The sequence below is a fragment of the Littorina saxatilis genome, linkage group LG9, assembly GCF_037325665.1.
Source record: "Littorina saxatilis isolate snail1 linkage group LG9, US_GU_Lsax_2.0, whole genome shotgun sequence".
NCBI lineage: Eukaryota > Metazoa > Mollusca > Gastropoda > Littorinimorpha > Littorinidae > Littorina > Littorina saxatilis.
This window is the reverse complement of record NC_090253.1, coordinates 16,844,943-16,864,142: the sequence shown is the minus strand read 5'-3', so window position 1 is coordinate 16,864,142 and position 19,200 is coordinate 16,844,943. Positions and strand designations below refer to the sequence as shown.

Below are 19,200 nucleotides of genomic sequence, written 5' to 3'. Positions count from 1 at the left end.
GATAATTGTCAGTGTTGTATGCTGAAGTGAACATATTGCAGGCTGTTTGTTACGATTTAAAAGTAAAAGATGAAACATTTGCCTTTTGTGAAACAGATGACAAAGGTGACTTTTTCTCTAATTAGAAGAAAACATGTTTTGTTTGCTCTCACGTCTTTAGTTTTGTTTGGTTTTCTTCCATAATTGAATGTCAGTTACACTGTTATTTTTTTTTATCAGTTTCAAGCCTAAGTAGAATTTTTAAACTCTGCACGTTGTCATAGGTGTGCAGCAATTTTTTTATATTTTTTTTAAATATTTTTTTATAGAAGCAGTGTACAATACCAGTATAAGATCAGAAGAACATTCAGATATATTAAATACCATCTAGAAAAAAGAATGTTTACAAATGTCTTAAGCCCGCTACTAACTACAGCCGAACCAAGCCGAACTCGGTCGGCGAACGTTTGACGAACGTTACACCGTGCCTTGTTCGGTGTACTAACTAGCGGCGAAATGTATCGGGGATACTGGTCGTATGATCAAGAAATATCACGTAAGAAGGCTCGTGATCGGTTGACAGCGTTATAGCCGTCAGTATTGTCACTCTTCAAGGATGAAAATACAAACATATTCAACCAAGGAAAAGTCAGTTCGCCGATGACGCGCCAAATGTTTGCAGGATATTGTATCGGTGAACCGCGAAGGTTACAGCTGCAACCAAAAAATAGGGGAATCCCCTGATTTGATGACGTCACCGAACTAGTTCGGCTGTAGTTAGTAGCAGGCTTTAGTAAGCTCAAGGTATAGCAACTCTTAACCTTCATTTAACACACTTGAAGGGCGCAGTGGCCTAGCAGATAAGATGTCGGCTTGGTAGGCCGTGTGTTCAAATCCTGGTCGAGATTTTTCCGATCTCCCAGGTCAACTTATGTGCAGACCTGCTCGAGTCTTATCCCCCTTCATGTGTACATGCAAGCACAAGACCAAGTGCGCATGAAAAAGATCCTGTAATCCATGTCCGAGTTCGGTGAGTTATAGAAACACGAAAATACCCGGCATGCATCCTCCAAAAGAAGCGTATGGCGGGGTAAAAATGTTCTAACAAGTAAAAACTCACTCGAGTAAAAACATGTGTACATGGGAGTTTCAGCCCATGAATGCAGAAGAAGAAGAAGAATATAACACACTTTCCATGAAACTGACAGTGTGTATGACATCCACAACACATAGTACTTTTCTAATGTAGACTGAAAAAAAGGCTTCTTTTGTATGAAGGCTACATCCTTGGAACAAAAGTTTAGACACCATGGAACTTTGTGCAAAACAGGTTATTAGACATATTCACTTGCTGTATGGGAGTGAAAAAACGTTTTCTTTAATATAAAGGCTATCTGTATCATTGGAGCAAACAATCGGACATTAATACAGTTTGTCTGAGCGTCGGGCGTAAACATTTGCCTCTAAAAATATCCTTCCTGAGTTGACCATGGAATACAGCAGTTTTCTTTTTTCAAATTTAGTTTTTTTCCTGTTTCCGTAGGCTCTGGCGGCACACTAGGCCAACATGTATTTGTTCAAGTGCAGAATTAATCCTGTGTCTGTGGTAAGAAGTGTGTTAATTAGCCTAGCCATTTTCGCTTGTTCTTCCACGCCCTATGGTTCGCCTGTCGTTTTCTCCGTTTCATTCCAAAAGGCTTGTCTGTGATCATAGTTAGAATGTATGTAGCCATTAGGAGGGTATTTAATTTATTTTCCTTGGGTGTCATATACTATGTACTTTGAAAATTGCATAATTAAAACCACTGACTAAGAGGATTTTGTGTGTGTGTCTTTGTGAATGCATGTGTGTGTTTGTACATGTGCATTGCTGTATTTTCGTGATAGCTGTATATGTGTGTGTTTGTCTGTGAATGTATATTTTCTGTGTGTGGGTGTGTTTTTATGATTGTTGTGTGTATGTCTATTTGTGTGTGCGTGTGTTTTTGTTATTGCTGTATGTGTATATGCGTGAAGTATGTTCGTGTGTGTGTGTGTGTGTGCATTTTTTAGGCAGGTATACTTTGATTTTAGACTTGCATACTTACTGAGATAATGAACATGAAAGTTTGGTATGTGTTAAAAAATACATTCAAAATCATTTCATATTTATATACAATCAAGCACTTACAATACAAACTTCAAAGTGTTAAAGCTGGAAAACACACAAAAATACCCTCATAGTTATAATGCTGTATGCTGAAATCCTTGCACATCTTAGCATGAATCTGCATCCAAAGAAACAAAGTCACACACACACACACACACACACACAAAAGAATGGCTATGTACAACCCTATTGATTCCATTTCTGTTTCAAGACCCTTCAGTTATAAGGATAAACCCTCTCCGCCACAACCAATGTATTTATACAAATTTCCTTTCGTTCAGTATGTGAACTTCTGCTGTTCACATGGTCGATTTGCAACTTTTTTCAGCTATAAATCATGCAGAAGCTGGCGATGCAAAATGGGCAAGAAGCGTCCATGTGAACACTCATTCCCATCTGACTCTAAACCCAAGTTGAGCACTGTGAAGTTTTCTTGATTTTAAAGTGACCGTCTGATGTGCTCTCTGGTTGGAGGCTATATTTAGCTAACTGTGCGGGCTTTTCCCCTCGCTCACTTTGATTTGACTCGTGGGCCAGGGTGGGAGACTCTTGAGACTCGGAGAGCCACTTAACATTTTCACGCGGCAAAAACATTTCAGCTTCTTTGTATGTATGTACTTACAAAACATATCATGAAAATCAGATAAAAATCGACCATGTGAAAAGGCCTAAACCTTGGTTTTAGATCATTTCCCACCTAAAATGATTTACATAGAGCTCTGAGTCTTGAAACAGGGGTGCCATCATGCATTACAAGAAAGATGTAAAACACAGTCTGATATCACCCAGTAGCATGTGGAATGTTATTTGAGCATTATCACATAGTGAAATGTAAAATCAATGATATGCGAGCATTAACACAAAATTTAAACAAAAATTCCTCAGCAGTTTCCCCGGGCAGCTCTGGAAAATCTATTCCCAGTTCCCTTTAAATCTTATTTGACACAATGAATGAACAAAATCTAAATAAGTTTCCAATGAGTTTGAATGAGACAGAAGGAGAAGACATGTCTGAGAAGCATAACTTCAAAACACAATTACTAAAGTTTTTAGGCTCCATAAAGGCAATCTGTACTTTGTACGTAAACTTCACACTACTTTTGAGAGATTCTTGATCTAGGTTTCTGTAACTCGGGATTCATAATTGTAATTTAGAAACTCTCGGATTGAAAGGCTAGTAAAAATAGTTAATGTTTTGATAATGGCTAGTGACGAAATTCAAGTTTTGAAGATAGCTGGTAAAGAACTGTCGGTTTTGAAAACGGCTAATAAAGAAATTCCGGTCTTGAAAATGGACAGCCTGATCATTGCTCAAGTATACCCAAAGAGAGTAACCTCATTTTAGTGACGCACTTTCACCCTGAGATCCGTCTCCTTTGAAACAATACCGCCATCACCAAATATGGCCGTGGAGTTAAAGGAAATCGGAGCAAACTTCCAGAGGTCAGGGTGACCCAGATGTGAGGTAGTGTTAAAGTCGCTGCGACTCCATTGAAATGGAGGCTGCTGGTCCCACGACGGTCCCCCCACCGCTATGAAGGTCAGGTCTTGGAACATGTCGAATGACGTCAGCTGAAACAGGAGTAGCATTTGATTCAGGCAGCTGCTTTTTTTACGTTGTCAATATTTGACAGAACATACATCATATCAGAACATATATACTTTGTATATACCTGTATCATGTTGTTGTTTTGATTGAACCTGTAAAGCGCTTTGAGCTGTGGCAAGCGCTATATAAATTTTCTTTTATTATTATTATTATTAACCCTGTAACTGAAAGACTGAAGCAAAACCAATAGCATGAAGAAGTAAAGGAGAAGGAAAAAGAAACTAACTAAAATGACACATTACCGGTCTCAAGATCACAGGGCCGGACCAAATGAGTTGTAAGGGGGGGTTTCCTCCTTTTTTGGGGGGGCAAATCAGCGAAGTGGCGAAGCCACAAGCGCGCGCCTGCAAAGCAGGCGCGCGAAGTAGGGGGGTCCGGGGGCATGCTCCCCCGGAAAATTTTTGAAAAACGGTTAAAATCTGTGCAATCTGGTGCATTCTGGGCCTTGTTTTGCAGCATTGTTTTGGTGCTAAAACTAGTATAAAAAAAACAACACTCAAAGCAAGGTACATGCTTTTTCCAGGGGTGAGGTTCCGGAACCCCTGGAACCCCCCCTCTGGGTCCGGCCCTGAGATCACACAACTCCTTGGACATTTCAACCCTTTGACAAGGGAGACAACAGCTGTAAATTACCCTTGGACTGTCGCCAAGCTCATTCCCTCCCCTTGTAATCATTTCTCAGTTTTTTGGCTTGATGTTTTGCTTTACAAATATAATTTTTCTTTAACTTGATTTTATATAAATCAAACTTCTCTGACACTGACAGTCAAGGGATAGCAGCTTAGTGACAGTATGCCCCTCTAAGTCTTGCCCATAGTGAGGAGCATAAGAAAAACATTTGCATACACCTACAAACAAAAAAGGACTAGAGGCATGTTCTACATCACAACTTACAATGGCAGTTTAACCAGTGAACATATTTTGTAAACAGTACAGCGGACCCTGCCCTGCTGAACCCATCTCAATAACGATCACCTGCTCACAACAACCAACCAAAAGGATCCCCAACAAGGTTTTCTTTATATATTTTGTTTAATAAATAGAGAATACTACATGGCTTGCTGTGTCGTACCAGATTTACACGAGTTGGTTTTTTTAAATATTGAACTGCGAGCAAAAGCGAGCTGTTCACTATTTGAAAAAGCAACGAGTGTAAATCTGGTACGAAACAGGAAGCCATGTAGTATTCTGTTTATCCTACATACTGTACTGACGTATTTTACTGAAAATGTCCTGCAGTCGAGGCAGATAAATTGAAGGCGCTTGTTTTGGAACCTCGATCTCTTCTAAAGCCTTGTGCAATCTATTACGTCAAAGCAAAGAAACGTCACTCTGAAAGTGTAGGGTGACGTGCTAGTTCTAAAAATTCATCGAGAGTAATTAGCGAGCGCAATTTTTGTTGTATAATGACGTTTGTCTCGGTGACTTTGGCATCATAAGCAGTGGAAAAACAGGTCCCTGTCAGATTTGCTTGACATGACCTCATTGGTGTGATTTCAACGATTATTATCTCACGGGTGTCTCTCTCTAGGATAATTCACCTTTCTAAAGTGACCACCATAATGACCACCTTAAGGCGGTCCCTTGAGTGGTGATGTAGCCAGATTCCACTGTCATTTGGGCGCAACCAGGCAAACTGGGGCATAACCATTATAACTTCCTTTTTATACAGGAAAGCTGTCAAGTGCAGTCCAAACTGCTACTAACCAATAACTAAAGATTTCTTTTTCTTTATTATCTTTTCATGTCTTTTAAATTTTCATTACTTTTTGTCCCATGACTGGGAAATTCAGGTCGCTTCCTCCCAATGGAAAGCTAGCAACGTCAGAGTCGCGCTACCCAGGTGTGTGCGTGTTTAGGTGTAACCAGCCACCTGCACTTATGGCAGAATGACCGAGGTCTTTTACATGCCACAGTGGTGACACGGGGTGGAACATGGATACCGTCTCTGAGTCTGCACATAATGTTGACCCGTGTCCGTCCCAGCCTGGTTTCAAAACCCGGGGGCGGGGATGTAGCTCAGTCGGTAGCGCGCTGGATTTGTATCCAGTTGGCCGCTGTCAGCGTTAGTTCGTTCCCTTGTTCGGCGAGAGATTTATTTCTCAGAGTCAACTTTGTGTGCAGACTCTCCTCGGTGTCCGAACACCCCCGTGTGTACACGCAAGCACAAGAACAAGTGCGCACGAAAAAGACCCTGTAATCCATGTCAGAGTTCGGTGGGTTATAGAAACACGAAAATACCCAGCATGCTTCCTCTGAAAACGGCGTATGGCTGCTAATGGCGGGATAAAAAACGGTCATACACGTAAAATTCCACTCGTGCCAAAAACACGAGTGTACGTGGGAGTTTCAGCCCACGAACGCAGAAGAAGAAGAAGAAGAAAACCCGTGACCCACGGAAAACAAGTCAAGTGATGTACCAACTGAGCTACTGGGCCCCCAGTTTTAATTATTTTTAAAGATTACCTGGTAAATTAACGGAAATTGCTGGTAAACATGACCTCCAGTAACTTACCTTCATATCGACACCTCCATGCAGCCGGTGGCCAAGGGAACCAAACGGGTATTTTCCATCTACAGGGTTTAGATCACTGCGTGCAGAAATTGCGTTTTCTGCGCTGTATGGGGGAGTGCAGTTACATCGTGAGAGCGGGTCATGGGTGAAATCGTTGTACCTGGCGACAGCAAAAAAAGGAGAACTTGTTTATTGTAAAAAAGAAAATTAGACTGAGCACAGTAGCACATTGATAATACATACACACAAACGCATCCATGAATATACCCAAAGACAATAGAAATATTAATTTTCATACAAGTAATAGGAAAATCAGCATAACCACACACACAAACAGAAACACACACACCCAGGCAGATAGACAGACGGACACATTTACAATTCAAACCTTAACTGATATGCAATCTTGTCAAAAACAAGGGATACAAAATGTATTTAATTTTGAAACATGTATAAAATACACTCAAAGCACTTCTGCCATAAGTGAACACACACATGCCCACACACACACACACACACTTGTGCCGCTCATGGCAAAACATTTCTTCCAAGGTCGTTTCCTTCTGACATTGACCTACCTCATCAACTTGGTCATGGAATCCAGGTCCTTGACCTTGACATGATCACGCCTGAAGATGAGGGCTCGTGGAGTCTTGTCGTGCGTGAACCAGTCCCCATACTTGTCCACCATGGCTTGGCTCCCGCTCTCGTTGAAAATCTTGGGGAAATATCTGAAAGAGGCAGAATACACAAATAATTTTCAAAACTGTTCAAGGAAATCCAAACTGTTTGTTATTCACAGTTTATCCTCTTTCTAATTGCAGATATTAAACACTTTTACAGATAGATGTTTAGATATAGTACTTTCTCCATTTTTTTAGCACTATACTTTTGAAAAGTGGGGAGCCTTGGCAGTATCACACTTTGAAAACTACTTTTTTTTGCCCTTGTTCGAGTCTCCACTGAACGCTGTACTTACGCATAAGCATGAATTTAAAACCCCAAACACAATCACAGTTCCAGAGCAAAGTTGTCATCAGTTTTCAAAGATACTGAAGTTTAATAAGGTGAACACAATATCCCAAAAGCGGATATTTAACCTGCAAAAGATGCTTACACCAAAAAAACAAGAAGCTGACACAGTAAAAAGCCCCCCCCCCCCCACCACCACCACATAAAATTAAATGTCACTACATCAGAGTCCATAGTGCACACATTCAACTGTACCTGCGGAGATTGAGTTTGGAACAAGAAAGAGAAGAAAAGCAGAAAGAGAGAAGAATACTAACGCCACGTTGTAGCTGGCAAAGTAGCCTTGTTGGACCAAGAAAGAGAAGAAAAGCAGAAAGAGAGAAGCATACTAACGCCACGTTGTAGCTGGCAAAGTAGCCTTGTTGGACCAAGAAAGAGAAGAAAAGCAGAAAGAGAGAAGCATACTAACGCCACGTTGTAGCTGGCAAAGTAGCCTTGTTGGAACAAGAAAGAGAAGAAAAGCAGAAAGAGAGAAGAATACTAACGCCACGTTGTAGCTGGCAAAGTAGCCTTGTTGGACCAGGAGATCAGTCAGATCTGCCGTCTCAATGTATTCTCTGTCAACACACACAAATCTTTCAATCACAGCGCAAATATAGAAATCTTACAAACAAATGAAGAAACAAAAAAACTAGGCTAGATGTTTCATTTGCATAAACAAATCTCAAAAGTACCTAAAAACACAGAGAAAGTTTTCCTTAGCAGCGGGGTACCAATCAAGTCCACTCAAGAGAAGCTGGGGTGGTGTTATCCACATAAAGTTAATGTTGAAATGCTAAGATGCAACTATACCGAAAGTAAGAGCACCAGTCTAATAATAACATTGAACAGATGAATGGAGAAAGCCAATGTTTATCAAATTTGAAAAATTAAGGATTTTCCTTTCTCTCGAGAAATAATTTGGCTGGATCCACAGGTATATGATCTACAAGTTCCTATTTTTTTGGATAAAATTAAGTGCTTCAGATTCCCTGATAAACCCTATTTTGTCCTTCCAACCCTATAGCTTTCTTTTTAAACCCTTTATTTTTGTTTAAGGGGGGACAGGGTAGGCAAGCACTTTTTTTTTTTATTTTGGAAACAGCTTGCTGCTTGTTTGATTTTTGCAAGCAGAATAACCTAATTAAGGGAAACCATTTTAAATTTTGAGTGAAAAGCAATTTTGGGGGGTTTTATTCACCAAAATGTGAGAAAAACGTTATAAAATGTGCTTTTTTTAAAATGTTGCAGTTTGTGAACCAGTGCATGTTTTGATCCAATTTTTCTTCTTTGCAGCAATATGTGTGTGTTTAATAATTCTGTGTATCGAAAAGCATTTCTAAGCAATATATTATTTTAATTTAGCATTTTCAGTTACCGGTTCAGTTCTGATAAGAAAAATACATGAAATCCTAACTGTCAGACTCATAAAAACCCAACCAATGCACTGAACTCTTATTCCATACACAGAACTGATGCTGTACAACTCATAAACAACATATACAAAAACTGAACAAATCCATCAAGCCTTTCAAAAGTTGCAACATTTTAATTGTAGCGTTTTGTCTGAAAATTACATTCAGAGAAAACAGCATTTTAAAGATTTGAACCAGTACATAAAAAAAACAGTAGCACAGTGCACCCTGAATTCATATGTTTTTATCAGAATGACCACTTTACTATGTAGGGAAAAGGATTTGACAATCAAATTATCAGGATTTTTTTATATACATCATATGAAAACAACCATCTTTCTTTGTACCGATATGAAAACATGAATCAGAACCAAACTGTCAGACTCATAAAAACCCAACCAATGCACTTAACTCTTATTCCATACACAAAACTGACGCTTTACAAATCATAAACAACATAAACAAAAATGAAACAAATCCATCAAGCCATTCAAAAGTTGCAACATTTTAATTACAGATGTTTGTCTGAAAATTACATTCAGAGAAAACAGCATTTGAAAGATTCCAACCAGTACCTCAAACTAGTAGCACAGTGCAGCCTGAATTGATATGTTTTTATAAGAATAACCACTTTACTATGATGGGGAAATGATTTGACGATCAAATTATCCAGATTTTTTTTAAAAAATCATTTGAAAACTCATCTATGTTAGTGCAGATATGAATCAAAACGAAACTGTCGGACTCATAAAAACACAAGGAATCCACTGTATTCTTATTCCATGCACAGAAATGGTGCTTCACAGATCATAAACAACATATACAAAATTGGAACAAATCCATCTTGCCATTCAAAAGTTACAACATTTTAATTACCACATTTTGTCTCAAATTACATGTAGAGAAAACAGCATGTAAAAGAGTCTCACTAGTACCCCGGTAAACTAGTACCACAGTAGAGCTTAAATTAATGGGGTGGTTTTTTTTTTAACCAGAATAACACTTTAACTATGAAGGGGAAATGATTTGATAATCAAATTATCAGATTTTTTTGATTTAAAAAAAAATCATATGAAAACATTAAAAAAGTCAATTATCTGTGTTTGTGCTGATATGAAAATATTGATCAGAACCAAACTGTCAGACTCATAAAAACCCAACGGATGCACTGATTTCTTATTCCATTGCATAGAAATGATGCTTCACAAATCATCAACAACATTACATAATTATATATACACAAATGGAACAAAGCTATCAAGCCATTCAAAAGTTGCAACATTTTAATTACAGTATTTCTGTGCTCAATCCTAACACTGCAGCAAATTTCTGTAAAGCTGAATGTCCCTTTCCATGTACCAACATGGTCATACGCAGATTATTTAAAATGCAACTTTACCACCCGAAGCGTTGCAAACACCGGGAGAAGAGTAAACAACTGCAGACTTGAATGGACACTCATATGCACTCCAGATGCAGGGCCTGTGCAAATCCTTGGGCTGATGCATCACCTTCTTTCATAATCAGACTGCTATCAGACAAGCATTCAGTACAGGATATAGACCTTTCAGCAATAGATTGAGCTGATCAATGTTGACAAAAGCCCAACACATGTCAGCGGAGTGACGTTGCACAGTACCAGTATCCATATCTGCTTGTGATGGGTCAGAAGATGGCAAAGTATCTGTATCTTCTTATGGTTGGTCAGAAGATGGCAAAGCTGATGTTTCTGCTGTGGAAGAGGGTAGTTCCGGTTTAGCAAACTTTTCCATCAGGTCAATCTTTCTCCTCGCTGCCACCACAGGAGGACTGGCTCTCCCCTTGCTCCAACCTAATAAATACACAAACACTGATTTAATATTTGATACAACTGTCCATGGTTTTTGTTTGTAATAAGCTGCAAAATTTAATACTCAATATAAACGTCAACAAGTGCTTGTACTTTATTTTGCAAATGACCATGTTACATGGGGTGTACCTCAACTTTTTGGCTAGGCCGGTAAATCAGAAATCCCAATCAGCCCCCAACCACTGAACCAGGCGGGTTTTCTTACAACCACCTCAGCGGCTCGTACCCACATATGTCGGTTGACGAACACACACACACACACAAAAGACATTCATTAATTGGCCCCTATCACAAAATTTACATGTCAAGTTTACTATGGGATTTGAGTAACCACACAATCACATACACACAGGAACTAATACTGAAACTAGCTGAATTATTTTCTTTCTTTCTTTCTTTTCATATTTTTCTTTTAAAATTAATTTATTTCATCACACTTGCTATGTATTTGCTTGTTTCTTGTCTGTTGTCTGTTTTGTGTGTGTTCTGTGTGTGTGTGTATACATTTTCAGATTTCCTAAACCTAGCACTGTTTGCAGGTGATCTTTATGCTTTTGATTCATGAGTTGCATCCCCAGTCCTTTAGTTTAACTTTTTTTTTCTTTGGTGAAGTAAATTGGATCTATTTTTTTATTCCTTAGTTAATGGAAAAGATTTGACAACAATATTGCTGTCAATGATAGGTTGGTCAGCCATGCTGGTGTAAACCAATCCTTCAGAATTAGAGAACGCTCTCTAGTAGGGTACTTATTTTCCTACGGTCAATGACCAGAAACAGAAACTGTGTCAGTCGTACATCGCTCAGATGCTGCTTCTCAGTTTGACCCCAGACAAAGAATAATGATGACATGTTACACCATAGTAAGCTCTCAAGGACTGGCCAGCGAAGAACAATAAAATAGGGGTTGTGAAGACGATATCACAGAGATGATCGAGGGAGGGAGGGAGGGGGGGGGGGGGATGCGGCGGCGGCATGGTCAGTAAATTTGATCAAGAAACACGCAAAATACTTCAGACACAAACTGTTTATCATTTACCTGCAAACCCTAACACATTCTTACAACAACAACAACATAACAATGTGCAATAAATCACGTTGTCAAACAAACAAGATCGAAAAGAGAAAGAAGCAAAACCCACCTCGTCGAGTCAAGAATCTTAGAATGTCGTCTGCTTCAATACGATAATGTTGGTTCATTTCGGAGTGTTGTTACTTCCTTCTTCTGTTCGCTGCTGCTGGTTCATCTTTCTCTGATATTTCTTGCCACTATGCCGAACATTTCCAATGTTAGGGTTGTTCTCCGCAGCTCAAAACTTTGAAAAATGCTGCTGAATCGGTGAAAACGTCATGGATTTGTTGACACCGGGGGACTAATAAGTTGTCTACTGCGCTTGCGCCAAATGCCTTTGACCTACATATATTTGCATATATTAATTCCGGGGTTTCGGTTGGAACGGATTCTCTCTCTTTGTGCCTATGTCAACGGAAATTCCCCAACGGTGATGACGTCATCTTGAAGAACGGAAATTTCCACACAGTTTGAACAGCGAAGGGTCATGTCATGTGCGCACATTTACCAGCACGGAGTATCCAAAGTTGACCATTTTTTCGATTTTTTTGATAAAACACAGACAAAAACAACAAAACATCGGTTTGAAAATGGTTTTATTTACATGAATACATGTCTAAAATGACAAAAGCAGATTATTGAATGCATTCCAGGATGTTCAAAGGTGTGAAAAATGCAACAACCCCAAAAAGGTGTATGAGACCAAAAATAACTCATTTTGCCTACCCGGTCTGCCCTTAAAAGAACAAAATTCGATTTTGCAGACTCTAACAATGAAAGCTACTCTTCTGCGACATCCAAGGGACACACTTTGCACAAATTACGGCCAATAAAAAGCATCATGCACCTGGGTAAAAAAAAAGAAGAAAAAAAAAAAGACTTTAACCCAAACAAAAACAAACTGACCGACCGACCATATTGTTTTGCTTTGATATCAAAAACAAACTTCTTTTTTTCGCCAAACAATTACTACTGTCAATAAAATAAGGAAGAAAACAAAGAAAAAAAATGACTTAAGACTGACGGAATCTGATCCAGAACTGTCAGCACACCGGGGGGCAGTGTTTTCATCCCTGGCCTGAAACGCTTGTAGTCCACGATCATCCACTCGTTGTTGTAGCTGAAACAACGAAAACATCATCGTATCTAGACGCTACAGGTACAGACGTTCCAGCTTGTGTAAACAACTACTACCACTAATGTAAACACACACAAACATGAGAGGGAGAGTTAGGGCGAGAGAAAGATGGACAGACACAAACGGACGGGGCATTTTAAAGGTCATTGTCTACATTTTTATATTGAAATCGCCATTTGACAATTAAAATGCAGAGTCTATTATCTACAAATATCAGCAATACACCCCCTTTCGATTAGGAAAGACGAAGCCAGTGTAGCCGTTTGAAAATTCATTGTAGTATTCCAGCGTAGTACTCATAGTAGGATATCCTTATTTGGAAAATGCCAAGCGCATGAATTTGATTGGTCAGTATTTTTAGGCAAAGCACATGTTCTCAGCAAACAGAAAACAAAATATTGGAAGCGTGAGTCACGCTACCCAAAAATAAAATCTTTTTTTTACATATATTTTTTTTCTATAACTTTTTTTCCCCATGGTTCATTCATCATCTGACATAACTTTTTAGCGAAATCTAACCATAAGATTATTGAAAAAAAGCAAAAATGTAGACGACCACCTTCAAAAGAAAGAAATAGGTTATGTAAGCAAATGATAAAGAGAAGGTATCTCATCTGCATTCATCTGCGGGTAACTTCCAAGTAAACTCAGTAACAATACAGCCCAAACACAATCATGTAAGACCTTGCTTTTCCAGTGTTTCTGTTCATTAACTCTGCAGAATTACCTCTATCTTAAGACTTCTTCCTTTTGACTTGATTTTCTCAGAATTTAAGGTCTTAAAATGGAGGTTGCACTGTAACAACAGCAAACAAAGATACAGTGGTACCTGTGATGAAAGAACACCCTTGGGATTCGCCGAAATTGTCCCGGCATTCCATGTCAATTTTGGTCAAAATAATCAAATAAAATTTCAAAATAAAATAGACTGCCAACGTTCCAAAATTCAGAATAACAAAACAAGAAAGGTAGGTTGTGGGAACATTTCATTATTGACAAAACAAAACCTTACGTTCACAAATTTATATAAAGACCCAGCTGTCTTTTAAGTGCACAGACAAACACTAATTACACAAAACTTATCATGAAAAATTGTTCAGCCGCAAAAAATGTACCCCCTGCAAGTGGCTGAACATATTTTCAAGATAAGTTTTGAGTAATTAGTGTTTGTTTGTGCACTTAAAAGACCACTGGGTCGATCTATTTGTGAAGGTAACATTTTGTTTAGTCAATAATTAAACGTTCTAACAACATACCTTTCGTGTTTTTTGGTCAAAATAATAGTCAAAGGGACAACAGAAGATGTGCTCCATTGGGAGGTGACCTCTGATCAGGGGGGCCTCACATCACAGGTACCACCGTCAGAAAGACTGTACCGAGGCTTGAGGTGCACAAAGCAAAACTTTTCTGTCACCCAACCAGGCAGGGGCGGGGATGTAGCTCAGTCGGTAGCGCGCTGGATTTGTATCCAGTTGGCCGCTGTCAGCGTGAGTTCGTCCCCACGTTCGGCGAGAGATTTATTTCTCAGAGTCAACTTTGTGTGCAGACTCTCCTCGGTGTCCGAACACCCCCCGTGTGTACACGCAAGCACAAGACCAAGTGCGCACGAAAAAGATCCTGTAATCCATGTCAGAGTTCGGTGGGTTATAGAAACACGAAAATACCCAGCATGCTTCCTCCGAAAACGGCGTATGGCTGCCTAAATGGCGGGGTAAAAAACGGTCATACACGTAAAATTCCACTCGTGCAAAAAACCCACGAGTGTACGTGGGAGTTTCAGCCCACGAACGCAGAAGAAGAAGACCCAACCAGGCGGTACACAGCCACGAGGTCAAACAGGTTTAAATTGAGATTTGTTGTGATTTAAAAAAATCAGACCTCATAGCTGCTTCCCAATCAGTTGGGGGGCACCAAATTTCACTTCATGCACCACAGCCCAGGATACCCGAGAGGGTGAACAAAGTGTGACTTACGTTCCACTGTTGAGCAAGCTGAATGTGTCGACCCACTCCTTTCCAGACTTGGCCAGGCGGTTGGCCACTACCGACCGAATACCTTCCAACACTGTGGTGGGTCGGACAAAGGACCATAACCCAGGGTTGCTGTTGCCGATTGTTGTTTCCATGGAAACCTACACCCAACAAAACAAAAAATAATTATTTGGTCAGACTTACAGTTACAATGAAACGTGTGAAGGTTCAGATTTAAAAAAAAATGTCAACAGAGTATTTGATGACCAGCCAGGGGTCGCGCTCAAAGTAAAATGTGTGTACATTTGTCATTTTTGGGGTGTTGAACACATTTTTGCCACATGCCTTAATTGACCCAAAGCACTCAAAGTCAGTGCAACTCCTGACACTGTAGCAGGAACAAGATGTTAACAGACAGACTCACACAGATATGTATAATCTCTCTCTCTCTCTTCCACACACATATGGCACACACACACACACATGACACACAGCCCACACATATATATATATATATGGCACACACACACCTGTGCCTGAAAGTTAAGCAACACGAATACAAACCAGGCCTGACGACAGAAGGTAGTAGTCATCACCAGACATCAGAGTACCTGGGTACGAAGAGAACGACTGCACTCGGCCAGGTATGGTATCTGAAAATACCACATCAATTTCATATTTGTATCAGAACGAAACGAGAACAAGAAGAGCAAACGCTCGATCGAGTCACTTTCGCAGTTCTGAATATTATATGAGGCATCAGATGGACAGGAAGAAATTGCTATTCACAACACAATGAGTCACGTTCACATAAAATTTGAGCCCGGTCACTTTTATAGTTTCCGAGAAAAGCCCAACGTTAAGTTGTGTGTTGCCGAACAGAAAAGGCTAGTTATCTCCCTTGTTTTTCTGATAACGTTCGTAAAAGGCTACAGATGTAAATACTTTGATGTAAAGAATAATCCTACAAAGTTTCAATCACATCCGATGAACTTTGTCAAAGATATAAAATGTCTAATTTTTCCTTTGACGCTGACCTGTGACCTTGAAAAAGGTCAAAGGTCAACGAAACCATCGTTAAAGTGTAGAGGTCATTGGAGGTCACGACTAAACAAAATATGAGCCCGATCGCTTTGATAGTTTCCGAGAAAAGATATAAAATGTCTAATTTTTCCTTTGACGCTGACCTGTGACCTTGAAAAAGGTCAAAGGTCAACGAAACCATCGTTAAAGTGTAGAGGTCATTGGAGGTCACCACTAAACAAAATATGAGCCCGATCGCTTTGATAGTTTCCGAGAAAAGTCCAACGTTAAGGTGGTGTCTACGGCCGGCCGGCCGGCCGGACAGACTAACACTGACCGATTACATAGAGTCACTTTTTCTCAAGTGACTCAAAAACAAGAAAGATCAGCAACTGAACAAGGCTGATAACTTTTGGAAAGACAAGACTACACTGACAAAAGACAGTAGACAAGAAGTGAGCATCTTTCTGTCATTCTCTTTATAGTCGTTTCAATAATTCATTTTTAGTACCAGACTGTTGAAGGTGCTGTGAGTCAGCTTGTTGCAGACTCTTCTTGGCATTCGAAGACAACTTTGTGTACGAGTGTACACATCAAAAATTCCAAGCTCACGTCAACCATGTCTAGGTTTAGAAAACATTAACACACAAGTGCAGAAGAAAATACTGGGTTAAGCATTAATCCATCTATCACTCAGCATAGCAGAACAAATTTCCTTTAGGGCAATACATTTGTAATTAGACAAAAACTTCAACAACAACAAATTCAAATGCACTTCTTCACTCCCACCTGGATTGGTTGCAGACATTTTCCAGGGAAAGTTGTAGACCTTCAGGATTCTCAGCATGCTCTGAAAGGTAGTCCAGGTGTCCTGAGCGACATACAGGTCTTTGTTCCCCGGAAGCAACTTGACCAGAGCGGAGCATGACCCGGAGCCAAGCGGGCGGTGAATCTTGCTGTCACCCAGAACACTCTCCAGATCCTCAATGTCACCGTCCACTTGAAACAGGCTGACGAAGACGTAAGGATCAAGGTTGTATGCAAACAAACATACTGGCGTGAAAATTCAAACACCCTAAGCTTGCCAACCAATATTATCACTGCTGGCCTATAGGCGCCATTGGTGTGCTAAAGGTTAATGTATAATCAGACATGAATCCAGGAATGCAGTTGTATACAACCTAACTTGAATTTCTAAAGCATTATATAAAATACACTTAAAGCATACATATGTACACTTATGCATACACACACACACACTCTCAGTCTCACAAGAATCCCATGGGGTCAACATCTGTGTGTGGAGCTCTGCTGATTCCATTCACAGCGTCTGAAAGGCCGGCTGCCTGGTACAGGAAAAGCTCCACCTGCAATGTCAATTATGCACGTTAAACGCTTGCTTTCACTTTCAGTTTAACAGTCTCAAACTTGCAGCGAACATGCTCTTCTCTTTCTCCTTCTCTTGCTCCCTGCCCTTCTCACTCTCTCATATACATGCATGTAACACACAAACACATGCATACATTTATAGAAGTACTCTTTTTCTCTGTGTCGGAATGTGCAACCCACACTCAAACATGTTCTTCCGTGTATACATAATTCTTCTTCGTGCACTCATCTGTAACTAATCAAGCATACACATACATAGACGTTCACCCATAAACAACACACTCACACAAAGAAAACCTAAATTTGTGAGTGATCGCGCACACACACACACACACACAAAACAGCAACCTAAACCCACTTGGTGCCAGAATGGTGAGAAGTGCGTCAAAGTTTTATCCTCCTGTATCTGGTCTTTCATCCACTTCAGGTTCTCTCCTAAGAAATTTGACAGCCTGGAACAAAACTTGGAGTAAGGTTTGGTACACATCCCCGCCATGGTGTTGGTCCAGTGCATCTTGATCAGATCTCTCGTCACGTTACCTTCCAGCAGACCAGCTGCGTAGGCCTGTGCAGAGTCAGGGAAGGTATCCACAGTTTCCAACTGCAGATACGCCCATCTGCAAACAACAAGGCAAGTTATTCATAATAATCCTGGGACAGTAGGGGCGACCACCCCCAACCAGGCGCGTTCACAGGTGGCGGATAGTGAGATGGCCTTCAGATATGGAGGTTAGCTGCGAAATAAGCCAGGCTTGCCAGGACGAATAAGCAGTCGCGGACCAACTGGCGGTGCTTCCAACAGGATGGGGCGGGATAACAGGTGGCACTGTTACACTCAAGAAATACCCCAGGTCTCCAATGACGGGAGCATCATGCGATCAAGAGCCGCATCTTAAGTTCTAGCCCTGGGGAAGGTCACCTCAGATAAACAAACCAGCCAGCTATGGCCAAATAGCCGGGTAGACTGGACTCGACAGCCCTGTAAAGCCACCAGTCTAGGAGAAGGACCACTCCGATATAAAAACACGCTGAAGCCGGATGAGCTGGGCCATGTATGGCGCATAACGACAGCTCAACGCATCAACGCTCATATGACAGACGACATTCGTAATAATAATAATAATAATAATAATAATAAATCACTTTTCTATTGTGCAATTTTAGTCCCGATTCACAGCTCAAGCACTTTACAATTCAAATAAACACACACATACACACACTAGCTGCACAAGGGAACTTGTGATGAAATATTCTGTTGAGGACAAATGTGGCAAGCTGCGACTGCGAGGCCTTTTATTAACAAGCGTCCCATCAATGTCATCAATCTTTCCGCCCAATTCTTTGAGTTACAGTATATTTTACGCTTCTTCCAATTATTTCCCATGATATGTATTGACAGAAGACCATTTGTGTCTCATCTGCCGTGTGACTGTGACAATCAAGGTACTTTACTGCACTGGTGTACAATTCTGGACCAGGAGAATGATGGCAGTTTTACTTTCAAAAGATCAATTATACAAACAGACAGAATTTAAACAAAAGTGGACACATCGGTAACCAGGTTAGATTTTTCTTTTTCAATATTTCATCAAACTGTCTTCAGGATGTTGTTATTATGAAAGTATGGAATAACAAATTAAACAGACATAATCTGAAATTAACAACAACGATGAAACTAAAGTGACAACATATTCCCATTGCAGAAAAACTATTTGTTTTGAAAAGAGACAGTAAGTTTGTGCTAACCCTGTCTGGTTGATGCTGTTGGAAAAACTGGCCTTGGCTATATCGTCCCCCAAGCCATCCGACTTAAAAGAAAACTTGCCACTCGGCGCATGGTACTTCAAAGATGCTTTATGAACGTGTGTTTCTGCAAATGAAAGATAACAGATGACAGCTAAACTGAGGATAAACATCAAAACACGAGCCATGTTTGTTGAAACACCCTCCTTGGTGTCCCGTGCACTAAGTCACATGATCTTAGACAGTCATGTGATAACACTATCTATTTATAAGAATATATACGAAAACTGTATGTCCCGCCGCGTCAGGATCTGTCACGCTATCGTTTTACTAAAGGTAA

The 19,200-nt window shown here is 40.1% G+C and overlaps 1 protein-coding gene and 1 long non-coding RNA gene across 2 annotated transcripts; both read right to left on the bottom strand.

The window, feature by feature from the left end:
- Window positions 1–2,086: 2,086 nt before the first annotated feature.
- Window positions 2,087–19,104, bottom strand: LOC138975435 (putative phospholipase B-like 2). Its single transcript, XM_070348114.1, has 11 exons — window positions 18,864–19,104; window positions 17,476–17,734; window positions 17,001–17,095; window positions 16,518–16,738; window positions 15,270–15,358; window positions 14,709–14,866; window positions 12,622–12,717; window positions 7,770–7,841; window positions 6,831–6,983; window positions 6,253–6,412; window positions 2,087–3,700 (listed from the first exon to the last, which is right to left on the bottom strand). Exons 1-11 carry the CDS (start codon window positions 19,046–19,048, stop codon window positions 3,470–3,472), a joined length of 1,719 nt encoding a protein of 572 aa, XP_070204215.1. The 5' UTR covers window positions 19,049–19,104; the 3' UTR covers window positions 2,087–3,469.
- LOC138975439 (uncharacterized) lies at window positions 8,793–11,888 on the bottom strand. Its single transcript, XR_011458646.1, has 2 exons — window positions 11,668–11,888; window positions 8,793–10,509 (listed from the first exon to the last, which is right to left on the bottom strand). It is a non-coding gene; the product is annotated as an uncharacterized lncRNA (long non-coding RNA).
- Window positions 19,105–19,200: the final 96 nt, after the last annotated feature.